The sequence below is a fragment of the Hemiscyllium ocellatum genome, chromosome 9 (genome assembly GCF_020745735.1).
Source record: "Hemiscyllium ocellatum isolate sHemOce1 chromosome 9, sHemOce1.pat.X.cur, whole genome shotgun sequence".
NCBI classification, from domain to species: domain Eukaryota; kingdom Metazoa; phylum Chordata; class Chondrichthyes; order Orectolobiformes; family Hemiscylliidae; genus Hemiscyllium; species Hemiscyllium ocellatum.
The window spans coordinates 112,755,334-112,774,860 of record NC_083409.1 but is presented as its reverse complement, the minus strand read 5'-3'; the positions used below and the strand labels follow the sequence as shown (position 1 = coordinate 112,774,860).

At 46.1% G+C, this 19,527-nt stretch overlaps 1 protein-coding gene across 1 annotated transcript in view; it reads left to right on the top strand.

Annotated features, from left to right (window-relative positions):
* The window catches only part of LOC132819201 (collagen alpha-1(XXIV) chain), a 429,304-nt gene that overhangs the window by 299,609 nt on the left and 110,168 nt on the right, over positions 1-19,527 (top strand). Inside the window, exons 28-33 of the mRNA XM_060830653.1 lie at positions 4,903-4,956; positions 6,783-6,836; positions 7,547-7,591; positions 7,689-7,733; positions 12,330-12,383; positions 19,202-19,255. Coding sequence (XP_060686636.1) covers positions 4,903-4,956; positions 6,783-6,836; positions 7,547-7,591; positions 7,689-7,733; positions 12,330-12,383; positions 19,202-19,255 — 306 coding nt within the window. The remainder of the gene's footprint in view (positions 1-4,902; positions 4,957-6,782; positions 6,837-7,546; positions 7,592-7,688; positions 7,734-12,329; positions 12,384-19,201; positions 19,256-19,527) is intronic.

Below are 19,527 nucleotides of genomic sequence, written 5' to 3'. Positions count from 1 at the left end.
AGCTCGGGTATCCGTTGTTGTGGTTCTGCTCGCCGAGCTGGAAGTTTTTGCTGCAAACGTTTCGTTCCCTGGCTAGGGAACATCATCAGTGCTGTTGGAGCCTCGTGTGAAGCGCTGCTTTGATGTTTCTTCCGGTATTTATATTGGTTTGTTCTTGCCGCTTCCGGGTGTCAGTTTCAGCTGCAGTGATTTGTATGTGGGGTCCAGGTCGATGTGTCTGTTGATGGATGTTCTTGCCGTTTCCGGGTGTCAATTTCAGCTGTAGTGGTTTGTATATGGTGTCCAGGTCAATGTGTCTGTTGATGGAGTTTGGGGATGAATGCTATGCTTCTAGGAATTCTCTGGCTGTTCTCTGTCTGGCTTGTCCTATGATAGTGGTGTTTTCCCAGTCAAATTCATGTTGCTGGTTGTCTGAGTGTATGGCTACTAGAGATAGCTGGTCGTGTCGTTTTGTGGCTAGCTGATGTTCATGGATGCGGATTGTTAGCTGTCTTCCTGTTTGTCCTATATAGTGTTTTGTGCAGTCCTTGCATGGTATTTTGTAAACTAAGTTAGCTAGCCACAAAACGACACGACCAGCTATCTCTAGTAGCCATACACTCAGACAACCAGCAACATGAATTTAACTGGGAAAACACCACTATCATAGGACAAGCCAGACAGAGAACAGCCAGAGAATTCCTAGAAGCATGGCATTCATCCCCAAACTCCATCAACAGACACATTGACCTGGACACCATATACAAACCACTACAGCTGAAACTGACACCCGGAAACGGCAAGAACATCCATCAACAGACACATCGACCTGGACCCCACATACAAATCATTGCAGCTGAAACTGACACCCGGAAGCGGCGAGAACAAACCAATATAAATACCGGAAGAAACATCAAAGCAACGCTTCACACGAGGCTCCAACAGCACTGATGATGTTCCCTAGCCAGGGAACGAAACGTTTGCAGCAAAAACTTCCAGCTCGGTGAGCAGAACCACAACAACCACATTTTTCAAGTCTGGTACTCCAGCATCTGCAGTCCTCACTTTCTCCTAGTTGATCTTAACCTACTGCGAATCCTCTTGCAAGGATGCCTACCTTGAAGAAGCTCTCCTCCTCCCTCTACATGGATCTCATTGAGTCCCTCTCTCACTGCACCCCCCAGGTCATCTCCACTACGGGCAATTTAGCTTGGCCAATTCACCTAACCTGCGCTGTGGGAGGAAACCAGAGCACCCGGAGTAAACCCACGCAGACACGGGGAGAATGTGCAAACTCCACACAGACAGTTGCCCGAGGCTGGAATTGAACCCAGGTCTCTGGCGCTATGAGGCAGCAGTGCTAACTGCTGTGCCACCGTGCCTTACTTTTGGCTCATTTCCCTTAATAACTTAATTTATCCATCTCAATTTAAAACTAACAACTGATCCAGTATCCACGGCTGTTTGTGGAAGAGAGTTCCAAACTTTTCCCAGTGTGTGTGTGAAAGTGCTTCCTAACATCTCTCCTGAATGCTCTGGCCCTAATTCTCAGACTATGCCCCTGGTTCTAGAATCCCCAACCAGTGGGAATAGTTTATTTCTATTTATCCTGCCTTTTCCTGTTTATATCTTGAAGACTTTAATCAGGTCACCCTTAACCTTCTACATCCTACAGAAAACAGGACTCATTTGTATAATCTCTCCTCACTTAACCCTTGAACCCAAGCTACCTCAGTCAGTGAAATGATACAGCAGTCAATGATTCATGGGCACTTGAGTGATTGATAGAAGCTGCTGGTTCTTAGATCTGTGTCATCAATGGAACAGTCTGTGTCAACTCAAATTTATCAAATTTATTACAGTTTGAAAATAAGGGGTAAGCCATTCAGGTCTGAGATGAGGAAGAATTTCTTCCCTCAGTGAGTTGTGAACTTGTGGAATTCTCTCCCACAGGGAGTTATTGGGGCCAAATTATTAGATATATTCAAGAGGGAGCTGGACATGATGCTTGCAGCTAAAGGGATCAAGGGGCATGGGGACAGGGTGGGAATGGGACACTTAAAATTGTATGATCAGCCAAGATCTTATTGAATGGTGGAGCAGGGGGGGAGGGCTGATTGGCCTACTCCTGCACTGAGTTTCTGTGTTTCTATCAGGCCCCATTTTAACTAAGTAAGGCCCCTGCTAAATTAGGAGATAATGAGGATTGCAGATGCTGGAGAATCTGAGTTAATAAGACGTGGCACTGGAAAATCACAGCAGCTTAGACAGCGTCCGAGAACCAGGAGAGTTGATGTTTTGGGCACACGTCGCTTTTTAAAATGTTTAATTCTGGGATGAATGCAGGCTTTGGTTTTCCTGTTAAAGAGAGATCCATGGTGATGTTTTAGACTTGGATTCTTCAATTGGCTTGATGGTCCAAGTTGCTGAGCTATCTAACCATTGGCCCCCTGGTCATTCTCAAAAGGCCCAAACATGGGGAACACCTCTCACTTTATGAGAGTCAGAAATAACAGCAGGTAGTGCCTGTCCTGCCCTTGGCTGGTTCCCCTCCCACCAGGGACCACGCTGCTATCTGCAACCCACCTAGATTAGATTCCTTACAGTGTGGAAACAGGTCCTTTGGCCCAACAAGTCCCCACCGACCCTCCGAAGAGTAACCCATCCAGACCCATTTCCTGACACTATGGACAATTTAGCATGGCCAATCCACCCTGACCTGCACATCTTTGGTCTGTGGGAGGAAACCGGAGCACCCGGAGGAAACCCACACAGACACGGGGAGAATGTGCAAACTCCACACAGTCAGTCACCCAAGGCTGGAATCGAACATGGGACCCTGGTGCTGTGAGGCAGCAGTGCTAACCACTGAGCCACCATGTTGCCCCTGAGACTAGGAGAGCTGGTTATCTGTCTCCTCTGGGAGCTGGAGGATTTTACAAGTATCATAGAGAATCATCACGAAGGCATTCCTGGTGAAGGGCTTTTGCCTGAAACATTGATTTTCCTGCTCCTCAGATGCTGCCTGACCTGCTGTGCTTTTCCAGCATTATTCTAAGCTTGACTCTAATCTCCAGCATCTGCAGTATCCACTTTTGCCACATCCCTTTTACCTTGTCTGGACATCCCCGCTCTGCTTTGCTGGATAGTGGTCCCATATAGGGGACATCTTCTTGACAAATTTGCAAAGCATTGTGGGAACGTGCGTCTCAGAAAGATGCTATTCTGTCCCTCAGTCCTGTGCTATCTGTGGAGCAGTCATGTATGGTCTTCCATTCCTACTCTTTGACTGTAATCCAATGGGTTCCTCACCTTCATCCAGATCGTGACTGATCTTTCTCAGCACCATTTTCCCAGGCTATCACTTGATGTCTCATATCTCTCGAAAGATATTGGTGTCTACCTTGAATGTACAACGGGATTGAGTGTTTGGACCCCTCTGGGCATCACCCTCTGAGTGAAGACCTTCCTCTCCACCTCTGTCCTAAACAGCCCCTTCTTCAGAGAAAAAATAAACTGGAAGATGCTGGAAATCCAGAACAAAGGCAGAAATTGCTGGAGAAACTCATCAAAGTCTGGTGGCATCTGTGGAGAGAGTAAGCAGAGTTCTTGATTTAGGTCCAATTTCAGGTTCACAACCAATCTGAGGAAGGGTCACTGGACCTAAAATGTTAATTCTGCTTTCTCTGTCCCTGCCGAGATTTTCCAGCAATTTCCATCCTTGTTGCCTCCTTCTGAGTTTCTGTCTGCAGCTTCAAATCAGGATGGTAGCCAATCAAATATTGGCAGGCTGACCTCTAATCTCAGGTCACAGAATGCAGGAGGAGGCCATTCAGCCCACGGTGCCTGTACTAGCCCTCTGAGCATGTGAACTCAGTGCCAATCTCCTGTCTTTTCTCTCATAACTCTGCCCACTGTTTCTATTTAAACTACCCATCTTGTACCTTCCAGCCCTGGATACCTAACCGGGTGTAATTCTTATATCTCACCAGGTGTTTGCTTCTTTTGTAAAATTATTTAAAACTGTGCCATTTGATTTTTGATCAGTTTATTGTGCGAGGGGGGAGCCGTTTCTCCCAGTAAGTGCTATCTCGCTCCCTCGTGATTTTAAAAATGTCTGTCAAATCTCTTCTCTGCCTTGTCCTCTCCAGGGAGAACAGTCCCAACTTCTCTGATCGATCCTCATCACTGAAGTATCTTTCCAGATCCTCCCATGTTTTGTATTATCTGCACAATTTGGAAATTTTAATACTCTTGCGATAATGCCCCTAGGCCGCCATCTCTCCTTATTTACTGTATACTTTCCTCTTGCATTCATCCTCCCAGAATGCATCACCCCACACATGCCTGGACTAAACTCCATCTGCCATTTTTCTGCCTAACTTTCCAATGAATCTATATCCTGCTGTATCCTTTGGCAATCTTCCTCAATATCCACAACTCCATCAACTTTAGTGTTGTCTGCAAACGTACCAATCAGACCATCCATATTTTTATCCAAACTGTTTATGTATACTACAAACAGCAGAGGTCCCAGCACCGATCTTTGTGGAATAGACCCCCAGTGAGAAAAACATCCCTCCACAACTACCCTCTGTCTTTATGACTGAGCCAATTTGTATCCAACTCACTAACTCCCTGTGGATCCCAGGGGGTTTGAATGTTGTTGAATGCTTTATTCAACATCCACTGCCTTAGCTTCATCAATCTCATTGTCACTTCCCCAAAACAAAACTCAATCAAGTCCTCCCTACACAAAGCCATGCTGACTACCCCTAATAAGTCTGCTGAAAATGTGTTGCTGGTTAAAGCACAGCAGGTTAGGCAGCATCTCAGGAATAGGGAATTCGACGGTTCGAGCATGACCCCTTCATCAGCCACTGTTCTCCAACTGAGAATCACTTGTCACTTGTTGTTGTCTAGGGTCTACCAGGACGGAGAGGATCATCAGGGTCACCCGGTGCCAAAGGGAGAAGGGTAAGTCAGATTGAAGACGGAGGAACAATTCCTTTGTAACTCCGCCGTTGTCTAATCTCTCTGTTTGCCCCACTTTGAGAGAGTTTATAAGGTGCAGTGTTCTCTGAAGGCAGCAAGCCGGTTTCTGCTGGTGATGGGGTTGTTCTGATTTGTGAGGCATCAACAGCTTCCACTGCTTTGACAGCACAATGTATCCCTTCAGGAGAAGGAGGTAGGTGTGGTGCTGGATTAATTGTGAAATTTATAGGGACACTGTGCTGCCCAACTGTCAGGGTCCACTTCTTGAGCTGTTGGGATGTGTTTCAGAGGCATGCAAGACACTAGATTTAACATCTGATCAGCTGCAGGAGTTGTCAGATAGATTATATAGTCACACATCAATCCAAGGTGGGACTCCATCCTAGATTTATTTTCAGGGTTTGTGGCCTTCATTGCTGAATCCCTCCCCTGTCAACATCCAGGGGTTAGATTAGATTAGATTACTTACAGTGTGGAAACAGGCCCTTCGGCCCAACAAGTCCACACCGACCCGCCAAAGTGCACCCACCCAGACCCATTCCCCCACACCTAACACTACGGGCAATTTAGCATGGCCAATTCACCTGACCTGCACATCTTTGGACTGTGGGAGGAAACCGGAGCACCCGGAGGAAACCCACACAGACACGGGGAGAACGTACAAACTCCACACAGTCAGTCGCCTGAGGCGGGAATTGAACCCTGGTCCCTGGCGCTGTGAGGCAGCAGTGCTAACCACTGTGCCACCGTGCTGCCCGCAGAAAATTGACTAGACTCACCACAAAAACATAGTGGTTAAAAGAGCAGGTCAGAGACTAGGAATCCTGCAGTGAGTAACTCACCTCCTGACTCCCCAAAGCCTGTTCCCCATCTACAGCAGCACAAGTCAGGAGTGTGATGGAATACTCCCCACTTGCCTGGATGGGGGCAGCTCCAACAACACTCAAGAAGCTCGACACCATCCAGGACAAAGAAGCTCATACTTCCACCAATCAGCACTGTCCCCTCCTACAGGATAAGTATCGGTTGTCTGGTTTATTTGCATTCTTGCAAATGGTCCTGATAAGGATGAGAAACATTGACAAAATGTCAAGTTTTTTCAACAATATTCAAGCTTCTCTGGTTCAGTGATGGTGTCGTAGACAGCTTCATAGTGAACTTTAAAAGAAAACACCTAGACCGAAAGTTTTTGAAACATTTCGATAATTAGGCCGGCCCTCAAAAACAAAGCTTAACTTGAGATGACTCCTCAACTACTCACAAACGAGTGTATTTACCAGAATCGCCTGACGGTGATTCATCCATCCCAGGGAATCTGCTGGCTTTGTGAGAATCTGGATACCAGAGTGATGCAGGTGGGAAAGATGGTGAAAAGGAATTTAACATTTAATAAAGGCCAGATACAATGGTGATGGCAAAGCGTGCCTATACAGAGCAGCCAATCCAGAGTAGCCATTACAGAGCAGCCAATCCAGAGCAACCATTACAGAGCAGCCAATCCAGAATAGCCATTACAGAGCAGCCAATCCAGAGCAGCCAATCAAGAGCAGCCATTACAGAGCAGCCAATCCAGAGTAGCCGATCCAGAGCAGCCATTACAGAGCAGCCAATCCAGAGTAGCCATTACAGTGCAGCCAATCGAGAGCAGCCATTACAGAGCAGCATGTTCACCGCAAGGCCTTTGGCACTGCCTAACCTCATTGATAAGATTCACACAATCAATTGTTAAGAGCAGATGCTGCGTTTACAGTGTGGATCTCAGAAGAGGCTGAGCCGTTTTTAACAAGAAACGTTCTCATTGTTGTTAGGGACCAAGAGGGCCGGATGGATCTCCAGGAGAACCAGGGCCCCAAGGGAACAAGGTAATTATTCACTTTCACTGAGTACAGTTTGAGAATCGGTTTGGGTCCCTGAGCACACACTTTGCTGAACTGCTGTGTGACCAAATCGAGTGGAAAACTGTTTGCTCATTTGGCACATATACTTCCAACAAAAACAACTTGATGATCTGGTGAAGTCCAGGGTTTCCATCCAGGCTGCTGCTATGTGGCTGATGTCTGAATGTCCTCATTCTATGCTCCTAACAACAGCCAGAGGCCGGACGTTCATGTTGCCATCGTGGAGTTAACGTACAATTCACAAGATTAGCTGTGGGCCTGGACACACAATTGTCACAATGGCTGAGAGTCTCTCCATCACTCCACACACAGTCCCTGCAGTGTGAAAGTAAGCCATTCAAACGACACCAGCTGATGAGCATCCCACCCACCCCTCGTAACTCTGCATTTCCCATGGCTAACACATCTAAACTACACATCGCTGAACACTACGGGCAATTTAGCATGGCCAATCCACCCTGACCTGCACAACCTTGGACTGTGGGAGGAAACCAGAGCACCCGGAGGAAACCCACACAGACACAGGGAGAATGTGCAAACTCCACACAGACAGTCACCCGAGGCTGGAATGGAACCTGGGTCCCTGGTGCTGTGAGGCAGCAGTGCTAACCACTGTGCCACACCGGAAGTATTTACTTATGATAACATTCCATAAAGATATGTTTGCTTTACAGGGAGAAAGAGGTGATCTGGGCGAAAAAGGTGAATCTGGAGTTATTGTAAGTGTGAAAGGCTGATAAGATTTTGCAAAGAATCCCCCATTCCAGCCCCCTGCAGTCAACTCCATATTCAACATCTGTTTTTTTTTAATTGCAGGGAAAAGCTGGGAATCCTGGAGAGCGGGGAGCACAGGGTCCCCCGGTGAGTATCACTCAGTGTTAAATCTCTTCATAAGAAGCAGAGAGACAGAGATTGCCATTTCTCTAGCCCCTTCAATACCTTCAGGAGACCCCCAGGTGTTTCACAGCCAGTGAGAATGTTTGAAGTCCAGTCACTGCTGTCATGAATGGAGTATACACAGCAAGATCCCATAATCAGCAATGTGATCATCACCAGGTGATGTGTTTTAGTGAGGCTGCCAGATGGGTAGGTATTGACACAAGACACAATTGTGTTGCTTCTGTGTTCAGTTGTGCTTTTAAATTGTTTACCTTCAACATAGAGAATAACAGAGCATTAAATTAATGTCAAATTTCAAAGAAAGCACAGCTGACAGTGCAGCGCTCCCTCAATTCTGACCCTCCGAGAGTGCAGCACTCCCTCAGCAATGACTCTCCGACACTGCGGCACTCCCTCAGTACTGACCCTCTGACAATGCAGCACTCTGTCAGTACTGACCCTCCAACAATGCAGCTCTCTCTCAGTACTGACCCTCCAACAGTGCGACACTCCCTCAGTACTGACTCTCTGACAGTGCAGCCCTCCCTCAGCACTTACCCTCCGACAGTGCGACACTTCCTTGGCACTTACCCTCCAATAGTGCGGCACTCCCTCAGCACTGACCCTCCGACAGTGCGGCACTCCCTCAGCACTGACCCTCCGACAGTGCGGCACTCCATCAGCACTGACCCTCTGACAGTGTGGCACTTCCTCGGCACTGACCCTCTGACAGTGCGGCACTCCCTCAGCACTGACCCTCTGGCAGTACAGTTCCCCCTCAGTAATCACCAGGACAAAGGGGAGTTAAAATCGGAAGTAGTAGAGATTCCAAAAAGTCACATGGAGGTGGATTGAGAAATGAAGTGATGTGGCAGGGGAGATGATGGCCGTGTGGTGCCCTCGCTGGGCTGGGGCTGTTGGTCTAGAAACTCCAATAATGTCCTGGCGTTCCAGGTTTGATTCCGACCAGAGATAATAGTGGAATTCGCAGTCAGTAAAGGCCTGGAATTTAAGCGTAATGATGACCATGAATCCATTGTTGACTGTCGGGTAAAACCCACCTGGATCACTAATGCCCTTTAAGGAAGGAAACTGCCATCCTTTCCTGGTCAGGCCTCCATGTGGCTCCAGACCCACAGCAGTGTGGGAGACTCCTTCTGGGATGGGTTATAACTGCAGACACACCCTCCTCCCATGAATGAATAAAACAAACAGCGATGGTTGGGGTTGATCTCAGACCTGTCTGCAATGTGAAATTATAAACAAGTAGAGGAAGGAGCAGTAATTGTTTAATGCCTAAATGCTGTCCACCTTCCTCAATGAGGAGAGTGATGTGGCCTCTAAGCTGTGAGAGTTTCTCAGTGTGCCTGTTAGGAAAGCTGGTAGAGACTTGAGCATTCCTAACCCTACCATTGGGTATTTTCCAACCCATGATGGGTTAATGAAGCTAGACAGGCCATGAAATGATCTTGTCAAATTAGGTTTAGGAGAATCCCAAGGCATTCTATAGATACGTTAAAAACAAGTGGATAACTGGGGAGAAGGTAGAACCACTCAAAGATAAAGGAGGGATCTTGTGCTTAGAGGCACAGGATGTGGGTGAGATCCTAAATGAGTACTTTATAACAGTATTCACCCAGGAGAAGGATATGGAGGATAGTGAGATTAGTATGCAGCATGATAATATGCTGCAGGACTTTGAGATCAAGGAAGAAATGGTGTTGAATGTCTTGAAGCACATTAAAGTGGATAAGTCCCCAGGGCCCAACGGTATCTACCCCAGGTTACTGAGAGAGGCAAGAGAGGAGATTGCTGGGGCCTTGACCAAGATCTTTGTATTCTCACTAACCACTGGAGAGGTCCCAGGGGACTGGGGATTGGCGAATGTTCCTCTGTTCAAGAAGGGAAATGGGAATAATCCAGGGACCAATAGACTGCTGAGTCTCACATTGATTATTAGGAAGCTATTGGAGAGAATTCTTAGCGATAGGATTGAAACACATTTGGAAGAGCATGATCTAATTAAGGAGAGTCACGTGGCTTTGTGCAGGGCAGGACATGTCTTACTAACTTGACTAAATCTTACAAGGAGGTGGCAAAGGTGATTGGTGTGGGCAGAGCAGTAGATATTGTCTGCATGGATTTTAGTAAGGCTTTCGACAAGATTCCTCACGGTAGGCTCATCCAGAAGATTAAGATGCATGGGATCCACGGTGACCTGGCCGTGTGGATTCAGAATTGGCTTGCTCATAGAAGGCAGAGGGTAGAGGTGGAAAAGTGTTTCCCAGGCTGGAGGTGCATGACTAGTGGGATCCACACTGGGACCTCTCTTGTTTGTGATATATATCAATATCTTAGATGAAAATTGTTGGATGGGTTAGTAAGTTTGCAGGCGATATAAAGATCTGTGGAGTTGTGGTTAGTGTAGAAGGTTGTCAAAGGATACAGCAGGATATAAATCAGTGAGGGAGAAATGGCAAATAGAGTATAATCTGGGTTAGTGTGTGGAGTTGCACTTTGGGAGATCAAATATTATGGAAACATATAGTTAATGGCAGGAGCCTGAACAGCATTGATGTACAGAGGGATCTTGTCGCTCAAGTCCATCGCTTCCTGAAAGTGACCACGCAGGTAGGTCGGGTGGTAAAGAAGACGTGTGGCATGCTTGCTTTTATTGGTCGGGGAATTGAGTACAAAAGTCAGGATGTCAGCTTCATAAGACTTTGGTTCAGCCACAGTTAGAGTATTGTGTTCAGTTCTGGTTGCTACATTACAGGAAGGATGTGGAGGCTTTCAAGAGGGTGCAGAAGAGGTTTACCAGGATGCTGCCTGGATTAGAGGGTATGAGCTATAAGGAGAGGCTAGAAAAACTCAGGTTGTTTTCTCTGGAGCGGTGGAAGCTGAGGGGAGACTTGATAAAATTATAAGATGTATAGATAGAGTTGACAGTCAGAATCTTTTTCCCCAGAGTTGAAATGTCTAAAACTAAGGAGCATGCATTTAAGATGAGAAGGGGCAAAGTTCAACGGAGACATGAAGAGCAAGTTTTTACAGAGAGTGGGAGGATATGGAACACAATACCAGGGGTGGTGGTGAAGGCAAATATGATACGGGCATTTAAGGGGCTTTTAGATAAAATCATGAATATGCAAAAAATGGAGGGATATGACACAAGGGCAGGCAGAATGAATTTGTTTTATTTGGTGTCATGATTGGTACAACATCATGGGCCAAAGGGCCTGAACTTGTTCCTGTCCTGTAATGTTCTATGTTCCCAAGGGGTCATTAGTCTGTGAGACTGCCTTCCCAAAAGAGCAGGGGTTGGGTGGGGGGGGGGGGGGGGGGGGGAGCGGCATGATCACAGTTGGGGTGATCTCCTTCATGAGACCAATATGGATTTGAGCCAAGTACTGGGCTATGATCACATGGCCACAAACCTCCTGCACTGTAACCTGCAAGGCCCAGGTGGTGTCTGGAGTATGCTCAGTGCTGCTGTATCAATGAAGCTGTAATCAACCCAACAGCAATCTTCCATTCAATGCAATCTGCTTCCGTCCATATTTTTACATTTGGATAAAACCAGGATATCATCACAAAGCCTGGGTGGTTTTCGCTGTTTCAAGGTGGGAGCTGTGCTTTTATTGATAAGGCAGTCACAAGTTGATGGGGGAGGGGCAGGGAGCGTAGACAGGACAGAGGAGTTGAGAACACAACCAAATCCGCCCCAGTCTCATTGAGTGGCAGGGACTGAGTGACTGACTTTGGAGGCCTGTGTTGTTCTGTCCCTCCCCTGTGATTGAAAGAAGAGCAGTTGCCCAAATGCCAACCTTCTGCCCTCTAAAACTGGCAGAACTGACCGTTGGTTACATTCTGGGTTTGTGCTGTTTACAAAAGTCATGGTAAATAACTTTAACATCGTTTTCAGAACTTACTAAGAGAATGGTGCATTAACATGGGTTTCTCTTTCCTCATTATTGGACTATTGTAATCATTAGAACATAAACCATAGGAACACCAGTAGGCCATTCAGCCCATCAAGCCTGCTCCATCATTCAATGAGATCATAACTGATCTGATAATTCTCAACTTGACTTTCCTACCTTTCCTCCATAATCCTTGATTCTCTTCCTGATTCAAGGCTGAGACAGATATTTTTAAGATACTCAATGATCCTGCCTCGACAGAGTCATAAAGCGTTCCATAGATTCACTAACTAATGTTTCATTTTCTTGCTAATATCCATTTCACAACCAACCCTCTCTGACTCTAATTTTCACATTAAATTGTTAAATACAGAATTCATGCCAGGTCTGTGTGTCAGTTAGGACAACAGTGACTGGACTGCGAATGGACTCGATTATGTGAACGGTACATTTTGATATCCCGAGGTTTTGAAAGGTTCCGTAATAAATACCCGTTATGTTGTTCATGGCACGGGATGTAGCACGTTGTTAGAGTATTTCCTGCCTTGCCTTTTATTCTGTAGTTCACCTTATGAATTATTTTAACAGTGAGTTGGAACTGGTTTCCAAAATCCAAGAGCATGTGTGAGTTTTCACCGTTTGGATCTTGTTTCAGGGATTGACAGGATCTCCTGGGAGCACTGGAGAGATGGGACCTCCTGGAAAACCAGTTGAGTTATCTTCAGTTTTAGAGGCACCCGAGTGAAAGGCTTCCTCTGTACATATGATCCGTAACAATACACTATCTGTAGCAGTACACTATCGGTGTCAGTACACTATCGGTGTCAGTACGCTATCGGTGTCAGTACACTATCGGTGTCGGTACACTATCTGTAGCAGTACACTATCGATGTCAGTACACTATCGGTGTCAGTACACTATCAGTAACAGAACATTATCTGGATCAGCAGCCAACAGGAAAATTTCTCATGAACTGAAAGCAATTCTCGCAGTCACACAACACCAAGTTATTGTCAGAGTCATAGAGATGTACAGCACAGAAACAGATCCTTTGGGTCCCAACTCATCCATGCTGACCAGATTACCTAAATTAATCTAGTCCCACCTGCCAGCACTGGGCCCATATCCCTCCAAATCCTTCCTATTCATATACCCATCCAGATGTCTTTTAAATGTTATCATTGTACCAGCCTCCACCACTTCCTCTGGCAGCTCATTCCACACACGCACCACCCCCTGTGAGAAAAAGTTGCCCCTTAGGTCTCTTTTGTATCTTTCCCCTCACCTTAACCCATGACCTTTACTTTTGGACTCACCCACCTCAGAGAAAAGACCTTGTCTATTTACCCTATCCATGCCCCTCATGATTTTATAAACCTTTATAAGGTCACCCCTCAGCCTCCAACACTCCAGGGAAAACAGCCCCAGCGTGTTCAGCCTCTCCCTATAGCTCAAATCCTCCAACCCTGGCAAAGTCCTTGTGAATGTCTACCAGGTTTATTTGAAATCACAAGCTTTCGGATTGTTGAAGGAGCAGCGCTGATTTTAAATAAATCTGTTGGTCTCTAAGAACATAAGGACTAGGAGCAGGAGTAGGCCATCTGGCCTGTCGAGCCTGCTCCACTATTCAATAAGATCATGGCTAATCTTTTCGTGGACTCAGCTCCACTTACCGCATTTTCACCATATCCTTAATTCCTTTATTTTTCAAAGAAGTATCTATGTTAGCTTTAAAAGCATCTACTGAAGTAGTGTCAACTACTTCCCTGGGCAAGGAGTTCCACAGATTAACAACCCTCTGTGTGAAGAAGTTCCTTCTCAGTTCAGTTCTAGCCCTGCTCCCTCTAATCTTGAGGCTATGCCCTCTTGTCTTAGTCTCACCTACCAATGGAAACATTCTCTCTCCTTCTATCTTATCTATTCCCTTCATAATTTTATATGTTTCTATGAGACTACCCCCTACATTCTTCTGAATTCCAATGAATATAATCCCAATCTACTCAGTCTCTCCTCATAAGCCAACCACCTCAACTCTGGAATCAACCCAGTGATCCTCCTCTGCACCCCCTCCAGTGCCAGTACATCCTTTCTCAAGTAAGGAGACCAAAACTGCACACAGTACTCCAGGTGTGGCCTCACCAGCACCTTGTACAGCTGTAACATAACCTCCCTGCTTTTAAACTCAACCCCTTTAGCAATGAAGAACAAAATTCCATTTGCCTTCCTAATTCCCTGTTGTACCTGCAGACCAACCCTCTGTGATTCATGCACAAGGACACCCAGGTCCCTCTGCACAGCAGCATGCTGCAACTTTTTACCATTCAAGTATTAGTCCTTTTTACTGTTATTCTGACCAAAATGGATGACTTCACATTTACTAACATTGTAGTCCATCTGAAAGACCTTTGCCCACTCACTCAATGTATCTATGTTCCTTTGCAAAGTTTCACATCCTCTGCACACTTTGCTCTACCACTCATCTCTGTGTCATCAGCAAAGTTTGACATCGTACACGTGGTCCGCAATCCATATAAATTGTGAATAATTGGGGTCCCAACATCAATCCCTAAGGCACACCATTAGTGTGTGGGAAATCATGTCTCACAAACTTGATTGAGTTTTTTGAAGAAGTAACAAAGAAGGTTGATGAGGGCAGAGCAGTAGATGTGATCTATATGGACTTCAGTAAGGCGTTCGACAAGGTTCTCCATTCAAAGTTTGTGCGAAGATTTGTAGCTCGGGTGCTTGTTGTAGTGGTTCTGTTCGCCGAGCTGGAAGTTTTTGTTGCAAATGTTTCGTCCCCTGGCTAGGAGACATCATCAGTGCTCTGGAGCCTCCTGCGAAGTGCTTCTTTGATGTTTCTTCCGGCATTTATAGTGGTCTGTCCTTGCCGCTTCTGGGTGTCAGTTTCAGCTGTCCGCTGTAGTGGTTGGTATATTGGGTCCAGGTCGATGTGTTTGTTGATGGAGTTTGTGGATGAATGCCATGCCTGTAGGAATTCCCTGGCTGTTCTCTGTCTGGCTTGCCCTATGATAGTAGTGTTTTCCCAGTCGAATACAACAGAAACTGAAACACCTGGTCAGCGGATCCAAACACTCCATACAATCAACGCAGGAATTCTTGGACGCCATCAGGAATACACACATAGACAAAGAAGAAACCATGATCTCATTTGACGTGACGGCACGGTTCACTTCGATTGACAAAACCCTAGCCAGAGAAACAATAGCCAACCTACTGGACATACATAACAGAAAACAGGAGGCGGAACCTATCAACAAAGACGGCATACTTAAACTACTGGACTTGTGCCTCACTACACACTTTACATTCAACAATCAGATATACGAACAAATCAATGGAACAGCCATGGGATCACCAATCTCGGGACTCATAGCAGAGGCAGTTATGCAAAGGTTAGAACAAACAGCCCTACCACAAATTCAACCCAAACTCTGGGTCAGATATGTCGATGACACTTTCGTAATCATCAAAAACACGGAAATAGAAAAAACACACCGGATCATCAACGCCACACTCACAGGAATCCGATTCACGAGAGAAGTAGAAAAGGATAGCCAACTCCCATTCCTAGATGTGATAGTACAGAGAACACCGAACGGAGAATTCACCACAAGGGTACACAGAAAAACAACACACACAGACCAAGTCCTAAACTATGAAAGTAACCACCCCAACACACACAAACGAAGCTGCATCAGGACACTATTCAAAAGAGCTACAACACACTGCAGTACACCAGAACTGCGAAAAGAGGAAGAGGAACACCTATACAAGGTATTCGCCAAAAACGGATACCCGCGCAACTTTATCAACAGATGCCTAAGAGATAGACCACGGAACGAGGACATGCCACAACCAAAAGGACTAGCCACACTACCATACATCAGGAGCGTTTCAGAACTGACAGCCAGACTACTGCGACCCCTAGGACTCATAACGGCACACAAACCAACAGCCATGCTCAGACAACAACTTACTAGAACAAAGGAGCCAATACCCAACATGAGCAAAACTAATGTAGTTTATAAAATACCATGCAAGGACTGCACAAAACACTATATAGGACAAACAGGAAGACAGCTAACAATCCGCATACATGAACACCAACTAGCCACGAAACGACACGACCAGCTATCCATAGTAGCCACACACTCAGACAACAAGCAACATGAATTCGACTGGGAAAACACTACTATCATAGGGCAAGCCAGACAGAGAACAGCCAGGGAATTCCTAGAGGCATGGCATTCATCCACAAACTCCATCAACAAACACATCGACCTGGACCCAATATACCAACCACTACAGCGGACAGCTGAAACTGACACCCGGAAGCGGCAAGGACAGACCACTATAAATGCCGGAAGAAACATCAAAGAAGCACTTCGCAGGAGGCTCCAGAGCACTGATGATGTCTCCTAGCCAGGGGACGAAACGTTTGCAACAAAAACTTCCAGCTCGGCGAACAGAACCACTACAAGGTTCTCCATGGAAGACTGATTAGCAAGGTCAGATCTCTTGGAATAAAGGGAGAACTAGCCATTTGGATATAGAACTGGCTCAAAGGTAAAAAACAGGGTGGTGGTGGAGGGTTGTTTTTCAGACTGGAGGTCTGTGACCAGTGGAGTGCCACAAGGATCGGTGCTGGGTCCTCTACTTTTTGTCATTTACATAAATGATTTGAATGTGAGCATAAGAGGTACAGTTAGTAAGTTTGCAGATGACACCAAAATTGGAGGTGTAGTGGACAGCGAAGAGGGTTACCTCAGATTACAACAGGATCTGGACCAGACGGGCCAATGGGTTGAGAAGTGGCAGATGGAGTTTAATTCAGATAAATGCGACGTGCTGCATTTTGGGAAAGCAAATCTTAGCAGGACTTATACACTTAATGGTAAGGTCCTAGGGAGTGTTGCTGAACAAAGAGACCTTGGAGTGCAGGTTCATAGCTCCTTGAAAGTGGAGTCGCAGATAGGTAGGATAGTGAAGAAGGCGTTTGGTATGCTTTCCTTTATTGGTCAGAGTATTGAGTACAGGAGTTGGGAGGTCATGTTGCGGCAGTACAGGACATTGGTTAGGCCACTGTTGGAATATTGCAAGCAATTCTGGTCTCCTTCCTATCGGAAAGATGTTGTGAAACTTGAGAAGGTTCAGAAAAGATTTACAAGGATGTTGCCAGGGTTGGAGGATCTGAGCTACAGGGAGAGGCTGAACAGGCTGAGGCTGTTTTCCCTGGAGCATCGGAGGCTGAGGGGTGACCTTATAGAGGTTTACAAAATTATGTGGAGCATGGATAGGATAAATAGACAAAGTCTTTTCCCTGGGGTCAGGAAGTCCAGAACTAGAGGGCATAGGTTTAGGGTGAGAGGGGAAAGATATAAAAGAGACCTATGGGGCAACCTTTTCATGCAGAGGGTGGTACGTATATGGAATGATCTGCCAGAGGATGTGGTGGAGGCTGGTACAATTGCAATATTTAAGAGGCATTTGGATGTATATATGAAAAGGAAGGGTTTGGAGGGATATAGGCCGGGTGCTGGTAGGTGGGACTAGATTGGGTTGGGACATCTGGTCAGCATGGGCGGGTTGGACTGAAGGGTCTGTTTCCATGCTGTACATCTTTATGACTCTATGACTCTATTAGTCACTGATTGCCAGCCAGAATAGCACTCAGTTACCCCTACTCTTCGCTTCCTGTCAGTCAAACACTCCTCTATCCATGCTAAAACTTTACCCCTAACACCATGCATCTTTATCTTATGCAGCAGCCTCTTGAGGGGCAACTTGTCAAAGGCCTTTTGGAAATCTAAGTATACTACATCCACTGGGTCCCCATTGTCCACCCTGCTTGAAATATCTTCATAGAATTCCAAAAGATTTGTGAAGCATGACCTGCCCTTCATGAACCCATGCTGCATGCACCATAACCTGGTGTCGTGTGAATTCTGACTTTGCCCACCCCAGTCCAACACCGGCACCTCCACATCCACCTTCCTGGGTGTGTGTGAGAACCCCCACCCCCACTTGTGCTTCTTCTGTCTCATTGAAAATAGACACTTAGGAGAACTCAATAGCTGTTTACCAAGTGATGTGGACACTCCAGCACCACTGTGGCAACATTCTTCAGCACAGTACCATCCCAGGATTCAAAGCTTGGGAATGGGGGCAACAAAAGGTCAACAAATAAGGTGAGTGGGCAAGTTAGGGCATTGAGGAGATGACAGTTGAAAATGTGTTGCTGGTTAAAGCACAGCAGGTTAGGCAACATCCAAGGAATGGGAAATTCGACGTTTCGGGCATATGCTCGAAACGTCGAATTTCCTATTCCTTGGATGCTGCCTAACCTGCTGTGCTTTAACCAGCAACACATTTTCAACTGTGATCTCCAGCATCTGCAGACCTCATTTTTTACCCTTTATTGAGGAGATGAGGCAGCAATTGACTGACAGCACAAGGATTGCTGACTGCATGGATGGTGAACATATTCCCTGCAGTTACAGTGACTGCGAGCACAGCCTTATCTCAAATGGAGACAGGAACGGTTTAAAGTGACTGATGGATCCCCAGAGAAGCTTTGATCACAGAAACATCACCATGTTTCTGCTACAGTTATATTCAGCTGATTTAAGGCACATTTGTGGTAAGATCTATTCATAAACCTCCAGGAAAACCTCACTGTAGATTCCCTACAGTGTAGAAGCCGGCCATTCTGCTCATCAAGTCCACACCAACCCTTCAAAAAACATCCACCCAGATCCATTCCATCTCAATAGCCCTGCATATTCTATGGCTATTCCACTAGCCTGCACACTCCTGAACACTATCACCCACACAGACACAGTGAGAATGTGCATACTCCACACAGACCGTCGCCTGAGGCTGGATTCGAGCCCGGGTCCCTGGTGCTGTGAGGCAGCAGTGCTAACCACTGTGCCACCCTCACAATGTTCAGAAGGTGTCCTAGGTTGTGTTTCGTAACCATTAATGTGATTCGACAACGCATTTTGTCGAATTCTGGGCCCCAGACCTAAGGAAGTGAGTGAGGGGATTGGCCTGGCTGCAGAGATGGGCAAGGCATGCAGGCCTGAAGGAGTCCGGACTTTAAACCAAAGGGAAAGTTTAAGGAAGATTTGATGAGGTGTTCAAAACCATGGGGAGGAATTACTCCTGTTGGCGCAAGGACCGAGAACCACAGGAGACTGGATGTTGTTGGATGGGCTGAATAGTCTGCAGTCATTCCATAATTAATTCCCCGCTCCTTACTGCATCATCACAACAAGATATTGGCAAGAATCCGATTGAGGGTGACGGCAACGAGAGATTGTTAGAGCAAAGTGCACCAATTTAATTTGAAATCACCACCTCTCTCAGTACCTCTCAATACATCGATATTGTGTAGAATGATGTCTGCATAAATATTTCTTAATATTCCTGTTCAATGAAGTTCTGTCTTTTTGAACACCTTGGTTTGTGGTTTAATACAGAACGTTGTTTGTGTTATAGGGCCCTCGAGGCCAACCTGGTGAAGTTGGTACTGTCGGAGGGATTGGTCCGGAGGTAATTATTTCAATACCTTATTTCTTCCTTAGCTTGTGTCACGCTTTGCCCTGGTCCTTGTTGAAATGTTAAATTCCATACACAGTAAAAAATAAAATCCTGAGGATGCTGGAAATCTGAAACAAAAGCAGAAATTGCTGGAGAAACTCAGCAGGTCTGGCAGCATCTGTGCAGAGAAGAACAGAGTTGATGTTTCGAGTCCAGTTCTGATGTAAACAGAAGCTGCCGGATCTGCTGAGTTTCTCTAGCATCTGCTACTTGTGCTGAGAAGC